Source organism: Bacillus rossius, chromosome 3 (genome assembly GCF_032445375.1).
Source record: "Bacillus rossius redtenbacheri isolate Brsri chromosome 3, Brsri_v3, whole genome shotgun sequence".
NCBI lineage: Eukaryota > Metazoa > Arthropoda > Insecta > Phasmatodea > Bacillidae > Bacillus > Bacillus rossius.
This window is the reverse complement of record NC_086332.1, coordinates 105103218-105129405: the sequence shown is the minus strand read 5'-3', so window position 1 is coordinate 105129405 and position 26188 is coordinate 105103218. Positions and strand designations below refer to the sequence as shown.

The following is a 26188-nucleotide window of genomic DNA, read 5'->3' as shown; positions in this document are numbered from 1 at the left end:
GCACGTCAAGCAATGCTGTAACATCAACTTGCTCAAAATATATCTGGCCATTTATGGTAACTATGGCACTTTGTCCGAGTATATTTGTCACTTGCTGTTCATTTATTTTCACTTCCCATGTGTCATGCACCATTTTCAGCTAGGTTGACGGTATATAATAGACGTGTATTTCGTACGTGTTACTTTTTAATAATGTATGGTACAAAATAATTATGTTCATGTGGATACGGATATTTGTACACCATTTTGAGAAACAGTTAAGAGTACTCTTAAATTCTTATAATTTAGTTTTCGCTAACCTATATTAACGTAAACAAAATTATAAGGATGATACATTAAATGACCGCTAACGTAGAGACCCCAAAAAATTGTCTCTCGTGAAATCAAGAAAAATTACTTAACATTATTTAACAGTGGGAAATGAGCTTTTATGCAAGTTAAATATTCCAGGAAAATTTTAACTTGAGAATTTCTTTGAAAATGATTGTATTCACAAATTTTTATATCCATTCAAAAATATTCAAGAACTTTTAGTCATTTCACCAAGTCTTTTTAATAATTATTAAATTGATGATCGGCAACGCAGGTGAGGGTATAAGATTATTACCTTAGTTCCTTGGCCTGATTTGAGCGGCAGCAGGAGGCAGAGATTATGTCATTATTTTCTTAATTGCAGACACGATTTTAAAAATAATATCTCACTTTTGTTTACGCATGTATTATTAATCTTTAAGAAAAGAACTGCGGTTAGTAAAACTTATTAGAAATGGAACGTAAAGTTTAAAATGTGATTAAACCAAACATGCATGTCCTTGGCCACGCATAATGGAAAGATAACCAGATATCTCGATGGCCTGTGATGATCAGGCATTCAGCAGTCAAGACAAAAACTTCCTTTGTTCTATCAACTCGCCCTCACTCACAAGCCTTCAAGGGCAAGGTGAGGATAGAGTTAATAACCGTTATGTTATCGCTCTCATTCTTAAGTTGTTCTTGGCATATCTATATCATTACTAGCCCTTTTCCTGGTAAGATGTATTTCCCTTCATATGCCCCTCTGTAACACCTGTTCAACCAGCCTTAGGAGTTACACCCCTGTGGATCACATCCCAGCCACAGATTTTAAATAAAGAATAATGTAATGACAGAATGAAATAGCATCACATGCTGAAATCATTCATTTGTAACAAATTCCTATTTTATCATTTCTGCATCAACTAAATACATTTTCTGAACGTTTACTAAAAATATCACAATTACAAAGTATATAAAATTCTAGATTTCTCCAGATTTGTATCAGATATGTTTCACTAATAATTGTTTCCTTCTATGCATTCCATTTAGACTTTAATAGTGCACATTTTACGAACAGCGCAACTATTTAACCCACGAAAATTTATTTTTATTATTTATCCTTTTAATAAGTTTTCCTGCTGTTGTGTCCGGCTGCCGTTGAAACTACAATGTGGTCGCAGCCGGACTACATGGGGTTCAAACACCAAGCGGATCTGATTCGTTGCCAAGTTTAGAGATTTGTACCCCCGAGAAGTAAATGCTGTCATCAACCTGAAGACTCTCATTTATTCTTCAGTTTAATTTACTAACTACAGTATGGTTACAGGACATCTACAACACATGTCTGCTTTCAGTCAGGCCCAGAACCAGAGTGTTCTCCCTAGCCTCTCCCAGCCTCCTCCTGGCGACCACTCGCAACCAAACAAAGTTCAGAGGGTTGCCCCACTTGCGAGGCCAGCGTATTCTCGAAGCTCCCATGGTTCCATTGGAACACACGCAGATTCATCCGCCCGTATGCACAGGGCATCGAACAAGTACACATGTTTATTGACATGGCTGCTAATGCATGGTTCCTTTATGTCAGCATACGTTGAGCAAGGTTTATACAAACATCCTCTACACATCAGTCTGCAGACTGCATGTTTGCTTGTCCACGTGAATTACTACAAACTATTTTTTAGATCTTAAATTTACAAAATTATAATATTTCATATTATTTTACAATATAACAGATAATAAATTGTTTTTCTATTCCCCAGTACCCTCACCGGAATTCGAGCTGCTACTCTCAGTCACAACACTGCTTAAGAAACACATTTTGTTTGTTTTTCCAATATTTTCTTAAGAGGGTTTTACTGCATTAATTTTTCAATAAATTTCTTTTAGTGCCATAAAAAATTCCACGTCCAAGAGACTTAAAAGTCTGTTAGATGTATCACTAGTAGCAGGTACATACAGGTACTTTGCAGCAAAAAGACATAGTTTCTGTTGTTCAGAATAAATTTATTTGCATTAACTTCTCTAACACTGATATTCGTAACTATATAATTGTGTTTAGTCTTGTCACAAAACAAACTTTCTACATTTTCAGTTCATAAACAAAAAGTAACTTTTTTTTTTTTTTTTTTTATAAATTTAGCTTGTTTTCATTTGATTGTTGACGACACGTTAACTGCATAATGAAACATGAATTTACTATTGGAGGCTGGAAAATTTAATTATTAAATAAGTAATTATTTGAATTTACTATTGGAGGCTGGAAAATTTAATTATTAAATAAGTAATTATTTAAAATAAGATTATTTAATAATAGCAACTATGAAATATTCTGATAACAAAATACAATGTTTAAAAAATTAATTTAATGTGCAAAATTGTGAGACTTGGTTCATGTTTACAATCCAAGAACGGGAATTCCAATGCATCTTAACGCACACAGCAGCGAAAATTTACGGTACCAAACAATTATTCGAAAATGTGTTTCATGGGGTTGCTTTGCAAGGGAAACAGTAAAAGATTTACGCTATATCAAGTAGTATATTATTTTATTATTTTTTTTATTCAGTTTTAAAATCTTTAGTTAAGTTAGTTAAAAAAGTCTCCGTCACAATATTACGAATATTTCTTTGCAATTCAGGCAGTGGTATTTTCCGTTGTTTGTAGTGGTAGCTATGCTCTAAATAAAGCAAGTTTTTGTTCTATCTAACTTTACAGTGGTGTTGATATATTTACTTATGATGTCCTAGATTCAAGAACGTTATTAAACATAGGATGTTTAAGTTTGATATGTACGGCTGGCACACGTAGCTAAGAAATGTTGCGAGTTTGATGTAGTAGTACAAAAAGTGAAAAGAGTTACTGGTGGATTTTTAGGTTATGACAGACTTTCATTTTACAATAATATCGGCTGAAAATTAACAAGCGTATTGGGAATCAGCAGAAACCTAGATTTAACAAAATATCGGCAAAATCAGCTTTTGCTGATTTGTATCGGCACAGCTCTAATGTGATATTCTCTTTCGGAAATTTCAAACACTTGTCCTTGTTATTAAACCTTATAATACAAATAAGAATTATTTTAGTCAATAGTAAATATAAACTTTTTGTTGTTTTTTGTGCGATGCATTTTGGGAATGGCTTGAGTATAGATAAGTAATACCTTTTAGCAGGCTATTATACATTAAATATTTCTTTAATGTAAAGATTAGGTATTTGTTGAAGTAACGTATGTATAAGTTGAGTTTCTTAGAGTTTTCTCTCCAATTACAGTTTATTCTTTGTGTATATAAGGGGTTTTGCTGTACGTAAAATAAACCATACTTTAAGAAACCTACCTAATTTGTTTGAAAATGTAAATAAAAAAATATGAACACAAATTTTCACTGTTAAGTATTTTAAAAATAGCAGTATGTGATATTATGTTTGTTCACATATAAAATATTCAGAGAGATTTAAGAAAACTACTGTTGAGTCTCTTTCTGTACAGTACGATGAACTCAACTGTCAAACTGAAGCTACGCCTTAGCCCATCTCTAATTTTATGACATGAAACACCAATTTAAGCTATTTCTGGTGACAATGTCAAGTCATGTGTAACTTTCTAAAGTATTATATTATTGAAAAGACATGTTTACTGAAATAATTGACTAATCCTTCATCATGAAAATCACTAGGCTGTGAGAAAAACCGGCAGACACAACAAGCATACCCGTATTCTCTCCAATGCACGCTCCCTCTTCTTCTCAGCATCTGTTTTGTGCTCATCCTCACTGTCCTCGCTCTCACTGCCGCTGTCCTCGTTCTCAGAATCCGTACCCTCTTCGGAGTCCCCTGCGTTCTCGTCTTGTCGTTGGTCCTCCTCTGGTTCGTCATCCCGACTCTTCTGCCTTGTTACCACGTTTGCAGTGTCGCTGCCCCCTTTCGATGTCTCAGACTTGTCTACAGAAAACAAACATGAGTTACAGTTGGCTTCAGCCAACATTTCTATTAACTGGTTATAGGTGTTCAATCACTTATTTGATTACACTGGACAGAAAACCTTGCACTTTTGAGCCCACCAAAATGAAAAAAGTTAATTATTGTACATGAAATGCAAAAACTATGTACATAATATGTAGGTAATATAAAAAGCCATTCAAAATAATTTAAATAAAATATTTAATCCCCTCCCATAATCTTTATCAGGTATGCCAATAAAACATTTGATGTAAATCATAGCAGTTAAATTCCAATAAATAAGTTCAAATGAAATTGCAGTTGGATTGCCTACTATGGTTAGTAGTAATTATCATAGCATATAAAATAAATACCACCAAAGCAGTTTGACGTAGTCACTTCCTAGATCAATGACTTGTTATATTTTTTTTTATTTTTACTTTTATTCTGATTTATTTACAATTTTTTTTTACATTTTTTATAGTGATTGGTAGTTATTTAAGGGTACTGGTTAATCTTAAGGTGACATTTGTGACAGTTGGTAAGAACTTGGAAAGCCATGCTGAAAAGGGCTAGAATATGGCAGATAAACAAAGTTTCAGTTTGGTATTTTAAACAGTATTTTATTCAACTGTAGTTTTACGAGGATTTTTTAATTGAGTTATATCTGGAGGATTATTATTTTGTAAGTGGGCATATAAATATTTAATTTTTCTTCAAGTTAAATTAGCAGGATGATGGTGTAGTGTTTGGACAGTGAGCAGCGTGCCAGGAGGGAAAGAGAAAAAAGAGAGGTGAAATGTGTTGGACTGGCAGTCAGCTGGGAGCCAATATGGAGTGAAGGTTGCGGGAATTCGTGCGGCAGCCAAGGTAAATCAATTCAAGTGAAACTAGCTACAAAATATTACAAGTGTTGAGTGGTGTCTGTGAAGAATATTATCAAGAAAGTGTCTACGAGGTTTTCATCAGCGGCTACTGTGAGCTGTTAATTGCTTTCATGTTGGTGTCTGTAACGTCAATGCCAGTAGCTTTGCCTGGCAACTGTACCAAAATTTACCTTGGGCGGTTTGTCGAAGTTCTGAAGAAATTTTTCTAAAGGCAATTTGCTTTGCTAACAAACGTAACCTGGAGGAGAGCGCAGCATCGGACCAAGCAAGTGACCCTGTCACTGCGAACCTACTTCGGCACCTCCTTATTTATATGCAGTTTGCGATAAACTTCGGAAAGCCGGATCCCCGTTATGAACTAACATTTTGGAATCTCCAGCCCGACTTGTATATTGTTCCCCTGTTTCAAAGAAGACAGTGCACGGAACCATTTAAATAATAAACTCCTGAGTTAAATGATAAAGAATAAAGTTAGCCAGCCATAAAAATTGTATTCCTTTTAAAATAATTTTAAAAAATAAATAAAAAATTAACTGTAGTGTTGATTTTCTACAACTCAAGTATATTTAAATAATTACAAAAAGCTTAAAACCTTATATAACATTTTATAACTTACATATTTTTTGTTAAATGTTTACATAGTTTATAATATTATTACGAACGTCAGCAGAGCTGCTGAGCGCAGGTGCAGCGCTAGCTGGCTGACAGGTGGCCATTGCAACATGAGACATGCAGCGCGCATCTGGGTCGCCGATTCCCCCCTCCTTCCCTCCGTTTCCCACGCGGCACTGATAGTTTGACATCCGAAACCTGACAGCTGCGGAGTTACGCAAGCCGCCGACATGTGTTTCGAGAAATTTCTGCCGTCGAGTCGGCGCGGAATGACACGACAGGCCCCAGCCGCGCTCGTGAGTTATAGAAATGGCGTCTGTGATATAAAACGAGGACGCCGACCTCAGGGGCAGTTCAGTGAAGTCGGGAGTTTTCCCGCGGCAGAGTTTCCGGGCGATAGAGCGGCGAAGTCCCTGGACGAAGGTTCCAGGGCGAAGAGTTCAGTTTCGGGTGATAGTATTGCGGGCGCGGCAGAGTTCCGAGCGAGACGTCGAGTGGAATCTCGGCGAAGGGGAGGTGCGACGGCGGCAGCGGAGTGCGGCGACGGAGTCCCGTGGCGGAGGTCCACGAGGGGTGCTGCGGCGAGAGTTGCGCCAGAGGTGCGGCCCAGCGATGTGTGCGGTGCGTGAAAACAAGTGACGGGGAAGAGACATTTCTTTAAGTGTAATTAATTTGCCATTTTAGAAGATTTATTTATTGCCACTACTTATGTCACTTACAATTAAACTGTGTGTGTAATAAAATCTTTAATTGGGCTATCCTTTTATGAACACGCGATTCTTACCGATATTTTGCATTCATGTTGGCAAATGAGGTATCTAGCATTTTATATATAAATATATTTATTAATGGTCAAGATAATGTTTAGTCACGAGTGTGACATATGTATATTTTAAGTAGTCATAATTTAAGTTAAGTTGTAGAGCTATTTTTTCATACATTTGTGCCTTTAATATATTTACAGTTCACTGCCATTGTATTCCGAGAATGATGCTTATCAAATATGTTAATTCTAATTAAATGCTTCTAAGAGTTACTTCTGAATTTTATTGAGTTAGCCTACTACCACTATTATGTTCCTTGAATGTAAATCTGTCAATAATTGTTTGTTGAAATTCAAATCATTAAACATATAGTAAATGTTTTGGCGCACACCCTTATGGTGAAAGTACAGCTCCAGTTAGTAATTCTATGGCCATAACTTTTGAAAGAAACTGTCCTAGTAGGGTGTGGGGACATGAGTCACTACTTGGTACTTGGTAGTGAGGATAGTGACCCACAACATTAACAAAGACTTTAATCATGGACACTATCAAGAAATAGTACAATGGGAATGTTGTAATGTGAGAACACTTTTTAGGGAGAATACATACTACATATTTTAAAAACTTGAAATTAGAATCAAGAAAATGGCTGCCAAGTAAACGTAGTGGGTTTGACAGCTATGCAGGATGTTCATGGCGATATCTACAAGGTGTAGCTATTAAATAACGAGACTGACGCTGCTACAGAAGAAAGATGCAAGCGCCAGATGCCAGGGACTGACAGCGTGTAGTGTGAAGCTTTCCCTATGGTTACAGTGCCCCTCGCTTCTGTAAAGAAATCAGTATAGCCTTCGTTTGCACCGGATGTTGTTTTTTTTGTTTCGCCGGAAAAATTGTTGTGAAATTCCTCATGAAATTTGGAAAATCTGCTACTGAAACTTATAATTTATTGAAGGAAATGTATGGCAATGAATGTTTATTGCATGCAAGGGTGTTTCAGTGGTTTAAGCATTTTCAAGATGGCCCAGACGATGTTGACGATGATTCATGCCCGGATTGCTCTTCCACGTCAAAAACAGATGAAAATATCGAAAAATATCAGTAATCTGGTTTGATCTGACAGTCATTTAAGTATTTGTGAGATTGCTGAAACTGAAGGAATTGAAAAAGCATCCGTACTGCAAATTTTACATAATTTCAAAATGCAAAAGTGTGTGCCAAAGAGGTTCCTAAAATTCTTACGTTTCAACAACAAGAAGCTCGCAAACATGTTTGTACTGGCACTTTGAATGCCATTGAAACTACCGTATTTACTTGTGTATAGCGCGCCCTCGTGTATAGCGCGCACCACGATTTTTGCAACAAATTCCAAAGAAAAAAAAATTGTTTTTCCCGTAAATAAATTGTACTAACATTTTGTGGTACCTGTTAAGTAATTACGTATGAAACAAATGATAATTTAAATTGATGTGTGGTGATGCGTCAGGAAAATACTTAAACTCTGCTGTGTAGACGGAAGATAATGAAGCGCTGTATCGTCACAACTGGTACGTGGGCGGGAGGAAGGGAGAGGAAGGGAGGGAGGGAGGCAGGCAGGAATGTGACACGGACGACTAGATGACTCACCGGTAGCAGCTGCGACAAAGCGAAGGAAGTGGAAGGGGGGGACTGGTGTCAACATTCTCTCTCTCTCTCTCTTTTATTTTACTAGCTGCTTTGGCTTTCTGTAGAGGGGGAGGTCTAAAAATAAACAAGAGACCTGCGAGCTTGCGCGCGCACGTGTGTGTGTGTGTGAGAGAGACCAGGTTGTGTGCGTGTGTGTGTGTGTGTGTGTGTGTGAAAGAGAGGCCTTGTTGCTTGTGCGTATGTGTGGGGGGCTGGCCAGAAACGTCACCCGTCACCCGGCAGTTAACGACTCGCCGCATCTACTCACTTTTTTTTTCCCGTGTATAGCGCGCATCCTTATTTTTTTCCTTTACTTGAGGGGAAAAAAGGGCGCGCTATACACGAGTATATACGGTAACCCAAACTTATTGGAAAAAATAATAACATGTGACGAACCGTGGTTTTTTTACTTATGACCCTAAAACGAAGTGCCAATCCATGCACTGGAAGAGCCCCAAGTTCACTGAGAGCCAAAAAAGCTTGAATGAGTAAATCAAAATTCAAAGCAATTATGATTTTTTTCTGATATTCATGGGATTATGTACCTTCACTGGGTTCCTGAAGGTCAAACTGTTATCAATATTACTACCTACACGTTCTTGCAGAACTCCACGAAAGTTTAAGGGAAAACACGACCCAAATTGTGGAAGGATAAGTCATTGGCTCTCCACCAAGACAATGTGCCGGCTCATTCCACTTTGTCTGTCAAGAGGTTTCTAGCCAAGTACAGCATCCCAGTGTTAGACCATCCGCCTTATATGCTGTAGGGATGTGCGAATCCTTGATTTTCAGTTCGGTTTGAATCCGATTCGAATCCCTGGCAATATTTGAGATATGAATCCGATTCCGAATATTAAGCACAGAATAATTAAAAATAACTGATTAATTTAAAAATAATGAGTGTTCTCTTTTTTCTAACTGGAACTACTGGCAATTATTTATTACACATAGATTGAAATGTTTATAATTATGTAAACTTAATTAATAATAAACACTTTAAAATACGAAAACCAAAACATATTCGATTCTTCAACACAATCGTAATAAACTGCACGCCACAGGGAAATCTCAGTTTTATAAACATTTCAGCAAACGAAACCATTTTTTCTCCAATAAATAGCCAAGACTTTTTTTTCTTGTAGGTATGTAATGGTTTTTAGTTTATAGTTTGCTATATGACGAAATTCGTAATTATAGTTGAAGCTCTCGAAATCTCGAAATTCTTTTAATGTCACTGTGTTAATTATTTCATTTACATATCATTCTTTGATACATCATATTATAAATACTTACGTAATAGTAGCCTAATTTTATTTTTCACTGCTAGTATTTTTGAGCCGTATTAATTTAATTTATAACTTTTGTGAATATTCATAATACTGTTCGAATCCATGTACGTACAACGATTCCGGGTTTGGGTAATTGTGGATTCGAACCATACCCGAAAATATCGGGTACTCGCACATCCCTAATACGCTGTATCTTGCACCGTGCAACTTATATCTGTTTCCTAAGGTGAAATCTGTATTAAAAGGAACAAGATCTCAGTCCGTTGAAGCTGTGAAAGAAACAGCGGCAAGTGTCCTGAAGGAGCTGACAGAAGAAGACTTCCAGCACTGTTTCCAACAATGGAAGATTCGCATGGAGCATTTAGAGATTGAAGAGAGGTGTATATTGAAGGTGATAATAAGTAAATATGCATGAAATCAACATTACATTTTTACAGTACCAGTCTCATTATTTAATAGCCACACCTCGTATGCACAGTAAAATGTCATTAATACATACCTATTTCTTACAGGCAGAACTCTCATTTTTAATACATAATGTTTCTAAAGTCAATAGAACTGGAGGAGTTATAATGCTGAGCTCCACCCCAATCAAGAGTCAGTTTTCTTGCTTGCCTGATCTGCTGTAGTTTCTGGCATGCAAGACGACATGGCATATAAGATGAGGTTAGCTTTACAATAATGCACATTGGAACATAAAATTTGTACCTTCTTGAGATGTTAGGCAACTTGCTCTTGGGTATGATAATTCAAATATTCAAATAGGATTTACCATTTCTGAGTGGCATTACATGAGAGAATTACACAAGTCCAGTCTTTCTACAAATGGCTCTTCCCCATCCTTCGTTCCCTTCTATTCTACTGTACCATATTTAGACTACCGTATTTATGCAGATATAGGCCGCGTCCGGATACAGGCCGCACCCTAAATTTTTGATTAAAGTCTTAGAACAAATTAATATCTCAAAAAGAGGCCGCACTGAAATGCTGATGAGCGGCAATCACGAAGTACGTACCTATTCACAGAGCGATCGTGGCAACTACGTGCCATCGATAAGAGCGTGCTGGCAACAGCGGAGTTTGACCTTGTCTGCATCCTGTGTATAGTTTATCCTCCTCCTCCCCCGCCCCCTCGCCCCGCCTCCATGGCTTTGGTAGCCATACACAGGCAGCGGACTTTGTTGACCTTGTAGTTCCCCCCCCCCCGCCTCGCCCCTTGCATTCTTTCAGTTTCGTTATCTGTGTCGCCCACTTCTCCCCTCCCTGTTCATCCTTGTTTCCACGTACCAGTAATTACCACCGTTGTTTACGAGAGTCATGCTGCATAGCTACCTACGTAAACGTGTACTGGAAATTTCAGTCATATTTTTACAAAGTTAAATATTTATATTTATTTATATTTATTTATATTTTGCGTGTGTCGGAGATGGGAAAAGACAGAGCTAGTTACAAGGCTAACTTCAAACTGAAAGTGGTACAGTATGCACAGGAGCACGGTAAGAGAGAGGCGGGAAGGAGATTTGGAGTGGACGAGAAGAACGTGAGAAGATGGGTGATACAGAAAGAGAAGTTGCAAGGCATAAAAAAAAATAAATGTACCTTACGAGAACAGAAGCCGAAATATCCGGAGGTGGAAGATAAATTGTACCAGTTCGTCCTCAGCACAAGGCAAAATGGTTTCGCTGTTACTACTGAAATGTTGCTGTTCGAAGGCAGCAGAATCGCAAGAAGACATGGCATACCCGTCACCGAATTCAAGGTTAGTTATGGGTGGGCGAGGCGTTTTATGGACAGAAAAGAACTCAGTTTAAGGAGACGGACATCCATTGCTCAGAAACTTCCAGAAAGCTATGAAGAGAAGTTGATAAGTTTTCAGAGGTTTATTATAAATTTGAGAAAGCAACACAACTACCAACTAGGGCAAATTGGAAACGCTGATCAGACGCCGGTATATTTTGATATGCCGGAAGCCACGACAGTCACGCCTTCGGGTTCTCGCTCGGTGAAGATACTTGGTACTGGAGCAGACAAGCAAAGATGTACTGTCATGTTATGTGTGACGGCAGATGGCAGAAAACTACCACCATATGTAGTATTCAAGCGCAAAACCTTGCCAAAGGAGAAATTTCCACCGGGAGTTATAGTGCAGGTCCAGGAAAAAGGGTGGATGTCTGAAGATTTGGTCAAGGACTGGCTCTCGTGTGTGGTGTCGACGGCCAGGGGGACTTTTGCGTATGAAATCATTGCTTGTTCTGGACAGCTACAAAGGCCATCTCACGGAGGGTGTAAAGAAGCAGATCCAGGAAGGAAAAACCGATTTGGCCGTTATACCAGGCGGTATGACAAGCATGCTGCAGCCGCTCGACGTGGTCATTAACCACCCCTTCAAAGTGCACATGCATCGTTTGTACAACGAATGGATCCGGTCCCATCACTAGACAACAAAATCAGGCCGTCCGAAACGAGCTTCGCTGGCAGAAGTGTGTCGGTGGATCCTTGCAGCCTGGCGATCCATTTCTGAAGACTTAGTGAAGAAGAGTTTCAAGGTTACAGGTATCTCGTCGGAAATGGACGGCTCAGAAGATGACGCATTGTGGGATGCGCGAGAAGTCGAAGCAGGCGACCCAAATGAACCAGAAGAAGACAATGATGAGGAAAGTGACAGTGAGAGTGCGTAAATTGGATTTTTTTAACAAAGAGATGTACGTACGGTATATGTAAAGTATTTTTTTTCCCCTAAGATTTACGGTATATGTAGTGTGTTCTTTTTACGGTAAGTAAATTTCATCAGTGTTTGTAGTGTCAGCTTTTTGATTTACTGTTATACATACAGAAAGAAAAGCATGTGCACTGTGCTTTATAGTAGGTATTGTAGTTATTCAACAACTGCAGATTTTAAAAATTATTTACGGCAACACTCACTTGGCAACATCGCAATCACCACCTTACCCCACACTCCACCTGTTAGAGCCTAGATGCTACCTAGGTAGTTGCGCGCGCATCAGATGCTGGCAACAACATTCGCCTGGCACTCAGTAGCGCACTGTGCACGGCACTTGTAAACAAAGCGGACTTGCAGGTCTGCTTCTATAGCTTATTTACTTTACTTCCAAGTAAGTTTATAATGTTTAATGGTTTCTTTTATAAACTCACAGTAGTAATGCATCTCTAGTCAAAATATTTGCATAAAAAAAAAACACACGCAAATAATGACGTCTACGTGTAAACACCCGGACCTACTTTATTTTCAGCTCCAAACTTTGTTAAAAAAAAGGTGGGGTATTTACAATTGTAAATACTACTTTACCTAATGTTCAAGAAAACTATTTTGTGAGCGGCAGTTGCCAGCCTGCTGCTATGGTGCATCACGAGAGGTTAGGGACGATCGGCAGCGGCCCATTCTTTGTTTACATTGTAGGTGAGTCGTGTCTTTATTTTTTATTACATGTAAGTACTTATTTGTTTATACTTTAGACTTTCATGCATTGAAAATTAGTTTAATCATATTGTATATTGACAAATTTAAAATTTTTTTTGGGAAAAAATGTTTTTTTAATTTTTATCTCACTAATAGGCCGCACCCTAATTTTTGGGATCATAATTTTGGAAAAAAGGTGCGGCCTATATCTGCATAAATACGGTAAGTGCAACAGCAGTCCAAGCACCACTGGATTTGCAGACTCCATGATACAGAAAGTATTGTACGTACTGCCACATAGAGACATGTCATTTAAAATAAGTAGCAGCTTACTCGTCGATCTAGTCACCAGGGGTGTGCGAGTATTCGAAAAATATTTTATACCCTGAATAATTTGATATTTAATTCAAAATTTTAAATTAAATATTTTTTTTTTTTTTGATAATTCATGACTAATAATTAATAAATATACACTAAATGGGACTCATTCACATAAAAATAATTAGTGAAAAAAAGTAACGTGTATGAAGCTAAGATTTAGTGAGATACTTGAATTTATTTTCTGCAACAAAATTCATACTTTTTTTATATGTAACAATTGGTTTTAAAAAAACATTATTCAAACTTAACATTTTAGTGGGTTTAATAAATGCATTGCCAATTTATTATTTTCTTGAAAAATGTTTTCAATGTATGTCGTTTGTTCTTATTGGCTTGTGATGGGTAGTGTGAATAAAGCGTGCGTGTGATTGGTCGGTGAGGTCATGTGACTTCTCCTCCCTGCGTGGAGGAAACGGTGGCATGACTTCATCAGTTGTCCGTCGATCGCTGCACCAGGAGGGCGCGTTCGGTGGCTTCTCGCAAAAATATGTAGGAGAATTAGCAGGATAGAAAATTTAACGTTGGTGGTCAGAGCCATGTCAAGTTTCAGTTAACCTAATTGTTTTTATATGTTTATTCGGCCATTCTAATTATAAATTGTGATCACCTTCGTCGGTGTTTGGCTCGCGGCGAAATTCGGTTTCGCTGGGTGCGGCCCTGTTTGAGGTCGCACTGTTTTTATGTACTTACAGTAAGAGTTTACTGAAGGACTTCAGCTACGTTTGTTTTCGTTAATTTTCATCACCCGAGCTGCGAGCATTATTCGACAGGCGAATATATGTGTTGAATGAGTGAGTAAAACATTGGAAGTGATTGGATGCGTTTGTATCGTCTTTCGGACAATATAACTCTCGAATGAAATAAGGAAGAACATCTTTTTATTTGTGTATATAACGAACTGTAAGAAGCTGTCACATTTTTAATCCAAAGGGGATGCTCCGACTTCTCCTTCACGTCTCCAGTCTCCGTCTCGTTTATTTCATGTACCGTTATGTTATTTTCCGCTCTACTGGCCCGGCAAGCACCTGGTGAGTAACTTGCCTGGCTAGCATTTGGCTAATTGATGGGGAGGGGACAGGGGAGGGGGGGGGGGGGTCCTAGCCAGAATTTATGTGTGCACCATCAGTACGATCTTATCTTGAGCAGTTGTGAGTTAACTTACCCTCCCTCCCTCGGCTGTTGTAAATGAACGAGAACTAACAACGTGGAGGCAATCTTCATGTGTTTATCACGACAGGTATTCATTTTTCATGATGCCAACACCATTTTCTCGAGCTATTTATTTCCCACGCCTGTAACTGCAACATTTCATGACACACACAGAAACCACGACTTCGCACGAATTGATGTATTGAAGTGCTACTTATATACTCCTCCAGTCCAGCACAAGTTTCTCTGCGTGCTAGTTTTATGAAAGGACAAGGAACTGAGAAGGAAAATAACTTGCCGCCAAGAGGTAGAAAAATAAATATGGGGGAGGGGGAGCAGGTGACTGCCACTACTCCAGCAGACGGAGGAAGAATGCATGGCAACAGTGTCATATTGTTCACGTTCCAATAAGCTGAGACACAGTACACAAAGACTTCACTTGTGATTAGATTCTATTGAAGACAAATATAAGGTGATCCAAATTCGAGGGGGGTCGTTGCTGTGAAACGGATTATTCGGGATTTTTTACAAGATATCAATTATCCAGGTATCGGTTGGTCCCAATTAACATTACTAAACAGAAGTTTATTTTACTATCTGGTCAGGGTTATCATGTTGAAATTTGGTGCAAGTAGAACCAAAATCATTCAAATGTGCTCAAAATATATTTCCTTAGGGGCCAAAATCATGATAACTGTCTTTTCAATTTCTAGAAAAAGAGATTTTACTGTGTTAATGTCTTCCTATGTAGATTTCAGTATATAATTAGTAAAAAATTTTAAAGAACAAAAGTTTTTATATTGATTATTTCAAAATTATCATATATAGTATACTCCTGATTATCCAGGTTAATTAGGCTCTACTGATGCCTATATAACTTAAATCCGCTGCAAAAATCTGGACAATCCATTTCACGGTAAGGGTCATCCTTGAATTTGGGCCGCACCATATATTTATTTATCTTCAGAAGAATCCTAAAACATGTGAAGTTTTTGTGAACTGTCTCTCAGCTTATTGGACCGTAAACAATACGGCACAGTGTCGCCAAGCGGTCTTCCTCAGTTAGCTGGAGAAGCGGCAGTCACACACTGCTCTCCCCCCCTCCTTCTTGTATTTAATTTTTCTACCTCTCAGCGGTCAGAGAAACTTGCGCTAGACTGGAAGAGTATATAAGTAGCACTTCAATATACCAATTCTCTGAGGCGTGCTTTTTCACGGACCTAACGCAAGAAAGTTTCCATAAATCATAGAGGGATGCAGCAATATGTGCACATATTGTGGAGCTGTGGAGGCACTGTTCAACATTAAATGTTGCAGTTACAAGCATAGGAAGTAAATAGCAGGAGAAAACGACATTGTTGGCATCATGAAAAATTAAAACCTGTCGGATTAAACTAGTGATGGGTCGAATCCCATTTTTCCCAAATCCGAATCTTGAATTTGAATCCCAAACAGTACCTCAAATCCACCCCTCGAATCCAAATCCAGATTTCAAGGGTTAATTATAAAATAATTTATAAGTTAAGAGAAAAAATTAAACATTATGCAGAATTATTTAACCCTTTAAATTTTTATTTAAAAGAACAAGGATTTTGACACGGTCTGGATCAAGAAAATTCCATTTTTGGTCACATGTTTCCTGCACTGCTGAACAAACGTTCAGAGAACACTGTCACAGGTGGTGAACACAAATATTTTTTGGACAGTTTATGTAGCCTGGGTGAACACGCAGACTGAGTTTTCCAGTATTCGAGGATGTCTATTTCTGGGTTAACTGTAGGATCTCGTAAGAATCTGGTCACTTCATCAATTGCTGTAGAATCCGACTTGGTGGATTTACGGCATTCAGGCATTATCTGTGAGTACAGTGATTCATGTATCCACGGAAATCGGAAAACGAAATTCAACATCCGACGGAACAATATTTTGTAGTTACCAACTTGACATTTGTTAAAAGTCCCAAATGAAGATAAACGCTTTCCTGAAATATTTAATGGAAACTGAAAGGGGGATGTCCTGACTTCTGCTTCCCGTCTCCCATTTGTTTGAATGTTGTTTTACGTGCTGCTGAGTTACTTTCCTACCGCCAACGCACGGCAGGCGCCTGGCGAGTGACGTGTCTGGCTGGCATTCGGCTGGGCGAAGGGAAGGAGGGGGAGCAGGGCCTACCCAAAATTTATGTGTGCAAGGTCAGCACGATCTTATCTTTCTCTTTTCAGCTGTTGTAAATGACCGTGAACTAATGGCTAGGCAGTGCCGTATTTCTTTAAGCTGAGACACTAATTCGAAGACGGCCCTTACCATGAACGGATTATCCGGGTTTATTTTTTTTATAGGATTTCAATTATCTGGGCATCGGCGGGTCCCAATTAACACAAATAATGGGGAGTTTACTATTTTTTATCCATCTGCTGCCAAGGCGCAGTAAGCCTCGGGAGATGTTACGTCATATGACCTTGGCCTTAACCCAGCTGCATGCCGGTGTCTGAGAAGCTTGACAAGACCTTCCTGGCTTTTAATCGCTAGTCCGTGAAATTCGGTAATCCGTGATTATCACGGTCCCGACCATCACAAATTAACGAGGTTCTACTGTACTCGTAGTATAGCCACATTTCTCAAACAATAAACAAGGAAACGACCAGAGATGTGTGTGAAGCAATACTGTACGATGTAGAACTTCGCATCGGTTAAACACGTCGTGCGAGCATAGAACAAAGAGTAATGTCAGCGATCACCAAAATGCAGCGCTTTAGTCGCTACACCTATTTTGTGCATTAGTTTCAACACTCGTCCATTGCAGTCATCTATGGCGCGTATCAAAATACACTAGAGTCCCGTTATAGCGAGGTGTCACGGTTACGGGTTTGATCCTCGCTATAACCGTGTCCTCGTTATAACCGAATTGGACAAATTTTGGCCCACAAAAAATAAAAATTAACCGAAAATAGCATAAAAATTGTGTTTAAACCTGTATAACTGGAAAATAACAGGTTATATTAACGAAATCTTAATTTCTGTGAGCAGATGTGTGAATTCTCTTTAAAACGATACCCCATAAGTACGGATGCGATCACTGATTGCGTCAAAATAACCAGAATACCCTACCACGCCACGTAAGTATAGCATCTCAGCCCGCGGCCGACGCAGCATTGTCCTGCTATCTATTGCCGACGCGGGCTGTCTGCTGGCGGCCATGTTGGTTCGGGATGTTGCTAACAGGTGGTGCTAGTGTAGCGCGACGATATAATTCCTTGCAAAATAGCAGGAGTGCGGCTGCGGCAACGCATGTACGCCTCAAATGAAATAGTCGCTGGAAAACTATACTTTTTCATTTAAAGAAACCTGTCAACTTTTTTAGAAAATAAATTTGGGATTAAACTCAAACCATCACCACCCCTTTCCCGGACAAATACCCCAACAACTGACCGAAACAAAAGTTACAAGAAAACTGTCCTAGCGATTGGGAAATAAATACGGTAGTGCCTACTAGAGGTGTAAAAGTAACGAAAAAATGTGTACCCGTATGTATTCGTTACTATAACAATTAGTACTCGCTACTATCGTTACGTTACTCGTTACTTCTGATACCGCATAATTTGCTATGTTATGTTGCAGCAACGAATCCAGTCGTATTGCGTACGCGTACAGTATGACGTCGCGTAAATAATAATAAATAGAATATAAACAATTAATAGTTTTTGTTAACCAAGAAACAATTAAATCTCATTAGAGCGGCTTTTTAATATTATCTCTTTTAAGATAACAAAAAAAACGTGAAAATATACGCGATTATAAAAACAAAAACATACATATTTCTAATTTGTAAAAATTACGTTGTTTCTGTTCCAATATCAAACTTTGTCTACACACGTTACAGATAACTAACGGAAGTTTGATAAAATAAAGAAAGGACGGGATTCTATTTTTAAAGCCACGCACTTAGGTGGCGACTGCACGGCTGAAGAATGTGACAGGCGTCAACGGCAAGATGTCTAATGGCGAGCGAGAGGGGTGGAGATAAAGCAGACAAATAACAAAAGCGCGCTTCAAGCTCTCACGCCGTAAATTCCTCAAAAATACCTCGTTATAGCCGTGTTCTCGCTATTACCGTGCTCGCTATAACGAGATTCTACTGTAAATAAGATGGCAGTTTGTGGGTGAATGGCGATGATTTTATCCGTTTGTCGTTTACCGTGCCGGGCAGAAAAGTGTACTTTCAAATGAATATTTATAGAATATTTTTAAAATTTGAGCGAGAAAATTCGTACTAGTGAAATTTTTTTTACGTTATGTTATATGGACGTCTGACGGGACCAAATGCATAGTTTGTAGTAATGAATTGTTCGCTCTAATGAAGTTCTTTAAAACGGTGTTTTACTGTATCTTGTAAAGTTTCAAATGAATTCTACAAGCAAAAGGGAAGTAATTTCCTCCTTATCATCATGGTACACTCAGGTAATGAATAAAAATAATCTGGAAACCCAACCAGGCTCCAGAAACATCGTCCTGCACCCTTTATCATTGGCACTACCCATGAGAATCAAAACATTCCTACCATCTTCAGCTCCGGAAGACTCAGCATCCCAGCTGTCCTTGATGGCCTCATCCTCCTCCCAGCTGTCCTTGATGCCACTGTCCTTTGGCTCCTGAGCTTCCGGCTCTTTCTGCACGGAGTCGACTATCTGCACTTCCACCTTCTGTTCCTCAATGGCTTGTTCTGCAGCCAAGGAAACACGTGTGGAAACAGCTGTGCTATACACTTAACAAGCTTTACAAATAACTAGGGGTATGCATTTACCGCATTTGCAATTAAATTCATTTTTAACATTCATTCAAAAAATTTAATCTAATTTTTCCAAAAACTTTAATACTGTGTTGTATATGGTTAGCAAACAATGCTCATAAATTTTTGTAGAAAAAAAAAAAATTCTTACATTTGGACTACAATAATTGTATTGAAAAATTTGCATGGCAAAGCTGCATGAGAAAAACAGACCAAGTTTCAATAAAATAATGGCCTGACAGTATGAAAACGGAACAACGGAACAGCGAGCCCGTCAGCGACTGACCTGGCTCGACGCTGGCTTGCTGCTTGGCCTTGCCGGGGCGCACCCTGGTCCCCGGCCGGGGTGCCTTCTTCTCGCCCACGCCCGGCATGTCGATGCCCTGTGCCTTGAGCGCCTCCAGCATGGCCTGTGCCCTTGCCCTCTCCGCCCGCTGCTTGGGCGTGAGCAGCTTGCCCTCCGCCTTCAGGCGCTCCTTCTTCTCCCGCTCCTTCTGTTTCTTGCGCTCCTTGCGCTCCTGCTCCAGCCGCAGCTGCACCCCACACCACACACCATTCTCATGTGCTTCGCTTCACTTGCTGTAACCTCGACATTTACTGTCTTCAATTCATTTCATATTTATCATTCACTTTATTTATAGATACATATATCGTTCATACCAGTCTAATCAAGTACACACGTACACACATAACATTCAAGCAATTTTTTTTTTAGATATATTTCATAACTTAGTTCAATTATACCTCATTCACAATTAATTTTTTCAATTCAATTAAATTTAACAAAAAAAAATTATTAATCGCTCTTTAGAGTTGGAGAGGAAAGTTTCTCGAAAGATCAAGAAATGGTAGGAGATTAGTAATTTTACTGGCTTGTATTTTCTGTCTACAAACTGCATATATTTGGGTAAACGTTAAGAGGCACCTGTTAAGTGGGAGACACTGACATATACACACTAATTAGTGAAAATGACTGTTGAATGAGTTTCAGAGAAAAAAAAAGAGCAGGGATCATCTGTCTCAGTTTGTAGGCAAAACATTACTATCAAAGTGCAAGTTGTAATGTTCTGGTGCTGTACCTCAGCGAGGTTTAATAGGTTGAGTGACCTACCATGAGACAATGGTAGGGGTTGGTACCTTCCTTGTAAAAATCTGATCGCTCATTAGACTGCAATAAGGTATGCCAGAACTTTCAATTTTTTCCCTTTAACTGGTGGCCATCTGCAGAGAAGCCATTGCCCTATTTGGCCGAGCCAGTCAGGAAGTGTTAGCTCCGGCATTGAATCGACAGTAACCAAGGAACTCGACCAATTACGAAACAACGATGCTACAGTGTTTTAATACACAGTTGGTCTCGAGAACTTTCTGTGAAAAGTACATGACCATAGGCATTACTATTGGGATCTTGCCCAAAAAAGGATAGTACACCACACACTAGCAACCAAATTGACAAGATAACGAAGCCCCAATCTGGAACCACACCACGCCTTCAGTTCAACAGGGTCATTCCAGCAGCCTAAGGGACAAACGAGGTGAGGGCCAGACGAGGTGAGAGTCATATGAGGTGAGAGTCAGATGAGGTGAGTCAGGCAAAGAAGAACAGCACAGGAATGCTCTTGGAGGGAAACCGGAAGTAAACTGAGCAAAGCCAACAGGCCACTTCTCCGTGTTAACCACATTTTCTACTTACCACTAAACCAATCAGAAAAATATGGCAATAGTAGTGCAGATTTAAAATAGTTACATTAAAATGCTAAAATTATTTAAAAATTGAACTGCAATATAAGTAGTAGTGTAAAACTTGTACAGGAATAAAGAATAATAATGATAATCACTCTAAACTATGATCATTGTACCTAACATTTAAATGGCTTATTGTGATCACATTTGGCTGGCTAGATTGGCTTCTTTGTACAGATGGAATAAATATCATTCTGTGTTTTGGGTCTTGCCACTTAAAATTAACTGGACCAAACAGTATTTGTGTACTTTCAGTTCTGTACATTTTTTTTTTTTTCACTTTATGTAAACAACAAATTAAATGTTAATGATCATACAGCAAATGGTAGGTATTTTGTTAATCAAAACTAACTCAAGGTTTTAAACTGTACAGGTGGAAGCTCATTTATAAGAGACACACATTTCAAGTTTATTTCACCTTATTATATGTTTTCGCACATGTACACCAAAGCACTCTAGATAAGGTGCAAGTGGTTTGAAATAGAAGAAACTCAAGATACTCTATGCACATATATATTTTATTTACTATCACGCTGTAATTCTGAAGAATCTCAGAGATCACAGAAATGCCATAACTTACCTGTTCCTGACGAGCTTTCTCTGCCTCCTCCAGTTTTTGCTGTCGCTCTTCTTCCTCTCGTGCTAACCTCTCTTCCTCTTCTCGCAGCTTCTTCAATGTTTCCTGCATCGCAGCTATCATCTTCTTGCCCGGACCCTTCTTGTCTTTCCCCTTGTCTAGTTCATCAGGTTTTCCTTTCTTCTTTTTCTTCTTTTTGCTAGAATCATCTTCTTCATCTGTTGCATAAAGCATGAAAAAGTTTAAAACACTTATGTCCTTTGAGCATCACTATAGGTTTAACAAACAATTTGAAAATGATTTCAGAATCTAGTCTTAGAGTACAGTTGGCACTCTTCCATCCGACATTCTTAGGTTCAGCATAGGTAATTGGTAACTCTGCAGTGATTGAGCCACTTGTGTTCAGATGTTTGCAAGTGGATCTACAGGTCACACACTGCGCTGCTCATGTTTCAAGTGCACTCAGTGGTTAAGTGTATTTTTTCTGGCCATATAGGAGCTTACTAAACCTGCTTTTAAATAATATTGTACTCTATGAATGCAATTTATCTTTGATATTCTTATTAGACTTACAGTAGACTCCCGATTACCTGAGGATAACCGAAAAACTCGGTCAAAGCAATGTCAAAAAAGGGTTTAATTCTTTTTATCCCGACTATCTTGACAAATACTTTAACACCTATTCCTCAAAGTAACACCCAAATTCATTCCAGTAAAACAGAGCGCTAATCAAAGCAGCGCTAGCCACATACTTTTGTTCCATAAGGGAGTATTTTAATCAAGACTCCACTCCCATAAAAGTAATTTGCAGTACTAATATGTATCTAAATACATTTTAAGTACGTTTAAAGAAATGTTAAATAACATTGAGTGTAAACAAACTAAAATTAAATTTAAAATTCACGTACTGCATTGTTTAGGACTTGGGCGTAACACTTTTTTTCGTATGTAGGTGCTACCAACATTTCTGAGTTACAAACTAATAATGTTATTGGTAAAGGAGATATATTTCAGTTCTAATAAGAATTTAAAAAGCATTAATTTAACATTTTCTAATATTAGAAAGTTTATTTAACCTGTTAACATAATTTCAGACACTGTTTTTTACTAAATGTGTCTGCCATGATTTGCTACTAGCACATTTGCTACTAGCGCATCCTAGTGGCGCAAGGTAAACAAGCCCTGAAAGCTTTCGGCTTTTCTCTCCAGAGCTGCTGTTGACATCCTTGATGTTGGAATATAAACGTTTGCTGAACACTTGCGCTTGGTCGGAAATAATTATGCAATGAAGGAGGCAAATAGGTACTGAGGAAAAGTAAAATATTATTTGTTGATTTGTCACATTATTAAGTCATTGCATTAATAATTCATTGCATTGTATTTAATGCTACACAAGTGCAGTTGCAATTGTGTATGCATAAAAATAAAAAGTCAAAAGTTATTTTTGTTTTCATGGTTTATGAAAGTTAAATATGTATTTAAATTTAACTTTTTATCAGACACAAAAACGTTGAAAAAACTAAAAGACACCAGCTTACATCATACCTGAAATGTGTTTTCCTTTTTTTAAAAAATAAAAATAACAAATTAAACATTTTAGACTAATGAAAAATAAATATTTTAGAACATTCGACAGCAATGTTTATTTTGGTGTCTTACATGGTTGCTAAAACACCATTGTCTTTTAACTTATAAAGTTGAGTTCTTCAAATGATAAAAATTCTTGGGTTGAACGAGCCATCTATCAATAATAATTACAATCTATCCCCTTTAAAAAAAAGTTGTTTTCCATATAAAATAATTTTCTCATCTGTCCAAAAACAATTACATTCGCAAAAATTTGGTTTCACCATAACACTTATTTTTCTCCATAACAGTCGACTGTATCTTGAAACATTTAATGTAAAACATCATTAATAACAACTAAATTAAATTAACTCATACAGAGAACAGGTATGAACTGTTGTTTATAGTACTATTTTTGACAGTAAATGTTTCAAGAACATTAACTGTTAAGGAGAAATGACAGTTTCTTGGAGAGATGCTTCACCGGTCTCCTTCTTTCATTGCCTGAGCAAACTCTTGTTACCACTGCTTAAGTTTTACTTCAATATGATCCAAACAAAATGAAGCCATGATTGTTGGCAAACACACCTTCAGCAGCTCCCTCTTCCTGTCCGTCCGCAGCATTTTCTTTTTTACTGTTTTCTGCTTCAGCCGCTGTCGTCGTCTTCTCAGCGGGCTCACGAGCATCGTCAGCCTTCCCTTCACTCTCCGGTTTATCCTCTTTCTTTGTGGGATCCTGATGTATTAACAATAAAACACAATGCACATACATTATATATATATATATATATTACAATCTGAACAATGTAAAATTATTGTCCTTTCCTTACTTAAAATAACTAGTAACTGAATATTAAAAACAATCAATACAAAATTCTTAAATTTTTTTACAACACTCAATCTGATAACTGTGAACTTTAACCAGACCATTTTAATTGGAAAATTTCCATGTATGTGTATATTAATGATTATAATAATTGTATTTGTTTCATATAACTTTTTTATAATTGTGGTATTTTGGTCACAAACTTTAAAATTAATGTAAAACCAAATATCATATCATGTAATATCATCATTTTTAATGTACAGATACTTCTGTTATTAATGTTTACTAAACTTATTTGTCTGATGTCTTCAACATCAAAATTAGTTTTGTTTTTTCATATTTACACGAGGGATACTATTTCCATATCAAAATGATAATTACTGCATGTAACAAGTTTGAAGTAGAAATATTTTACAACAGAATACACACACTACCTCGCATTATTGTAATAGTATAACAGTAGACATAACATGATAAAAAATTACTATTTTAAATCTATCAGATTTAAGGATTCGTACAAATTTTACTTTCTCATTCAGACAGCATGTATTAAGAACACTATCAAAACCAAACTACAACTCGAAGCAAAAACAAGCAATTTTACGAAAAGATCCTGTTTTGAAATTAAGGTCACAATCTAACTCACCTGTGTTTTCTGAGACTGCTTTTTCTGCTTATCCCTCTCTTTTTTCTCTTTCTTCTTCTGAGCAGCGGTTTTCACTGTGCCTTCCAACTCCTCTCCATCAACCACTAACTTGGCTGTGTTCTGAACCTCTTCACCACCTTCCGCAGTATCACCTTCTGCTTTCAAACCCTTCTTTTTAGCTTTCTTTTTATCCTTCTTATTATCTTCTTCAGCTACAACTTCTGGGACTTCCTTCACCTCATTTGCAACCGGGGCCTCTTCTTTCTTGATCCCCGAATATTCCATTTCCAGCTCGGCCAGAACTTTTTCGATGTCTTCATCATCATCATCCTGCTTTTTCTTCTTCCCTTTTTTGCCCTTTTTGCCCCCCTTCTCCTCTTTTTTGTCTGTCCTTTCACCACCACCCTTTTTGCTTTCCGGACGCGTCGGTTTAGTTTCTAGATCTTCGTCACTTGTATCTTTCATTTGCACGTCTGAATCTGAACTGTCCCCGTCCACTTCAAGCAATGAGAAACCCTTGTTTTTGACAACAGAAACTTTTGACGGTTTAGTCCGGGAAACCACTTTATCATTTTCTTCACTATCACTGTCTTGCACCACCAGCTCAAAGTTAGCTTTCTTTTTTCCTTTCACAGGGGCACGCTCCATCTGTTCCTCCTCACTTGACTCTTCTGCTGCTTTCGTTTTATTTTTCTATAAAACAAACATGCGGGTTATTTTACATAAATTAATCTGAAACCATGAACTTCGAAAAAAACACAGATATTGTTAAAAAAAAGTTTCCTATAAGACTGCCTCAAATAACACTTACATATATTCTTATTTAAATTTTTTTTATTCAAAATAAACAAATGAGAATTAATTTAATCCTTTAAATTTTAAACAAACTTTGCTCACTGATCACAATTACCTCATTTTCAAGCTATATAACTCATTTAAATGTTAAGCAAACACTAATTTTTTGATCTTTTATATGAATAGTGGAGTCCGTTAATTTGAACTAATTGGGGCAAAGTCCTATTTGGATTACCGTATTTTTGAATTAGTAGAATAATTGCCGTAATGCAACAGCATGTAGTAAACTTCATCTCTATAAGCACAATTTATAAAAATTTTCAAGCACAAAATCACTAAACATGTAAATAATTAGATCAAGACATCAAAAATTAATTAATTTAGTATACATTTTTTTCTATCCTAAACATTTATGGATTAACCAGAGTTTCAGATTAGCTGGACTCCACTGTATGTATTAAAAAACCAAGCAAAACAATTAATTACAAAAAAAATTATTTTGCAAGAAATACAAATATTTGAGTTTTTTTAAGTATAAGTAATAAATATCAAGCAATTAAAATATTTTTTTTCAGAATCCCCACAGTATCCAGTACATGCAGTCAAAAAATAAAAGGGTGATTTTGTACTTTTTGAATGATTGATTTTTTTTCTTTTGAAAATTTACTGGCAATGTAATTTTTTTGAAGTAATTATTAGAGGAAAAAAGGGAGGGAGAACAAATGTGTAATGATTATACTTAAATACAGACCAGCAACAACGTGAATAACTTAGCAATACAATTCTGTGCCATAATTTATATATCTTAAGTATTTAGACAAAAATAATAACAAAATCAGTGGCAAAAATAGGTGGTTCAA

The 26188-nt window shown here is 37.5% G+C and overlaps 1 protein-coding gene across 1 annotated transcript in view; it reads right to left on the bottom strand.

Annotated features, from left to right (window-relative positions):
• LOC134531104 (eukaryotic translation initiation factor 5B) overlaps window positions 1–26188 on the bottom strand; it is a 342833-nt gene that overhangs the window by 304410 nt on the left and 12235 nt on the right. The window contains exons 4-9 of the mRNA XM_063366652.1: window positions 24534–25226; window positions 23650–23797; window positions 21499–21713; window positions 19465–19711; window positions 18951–19112; window positions 4004–4233 (exon numbers count right to left, since the gene is read on the bottom strand). Of these exons, the coding sequence (XP_063222722.1) occupies window positions 4004–4233; window positions 18951–19112; window positions 19465–19711; window positions 21499–21713; window positions 23650–23797; window positions 24534–25226 (1695 nt within the window). The remainder of the gene's footprint in view (window positions 1–4003; window positions 4234–18950; window positions 19113–19464; window positions 19712–21498; window positions 21714–23649; window positions 23798–24533; window positions 25227–26188) is intronic.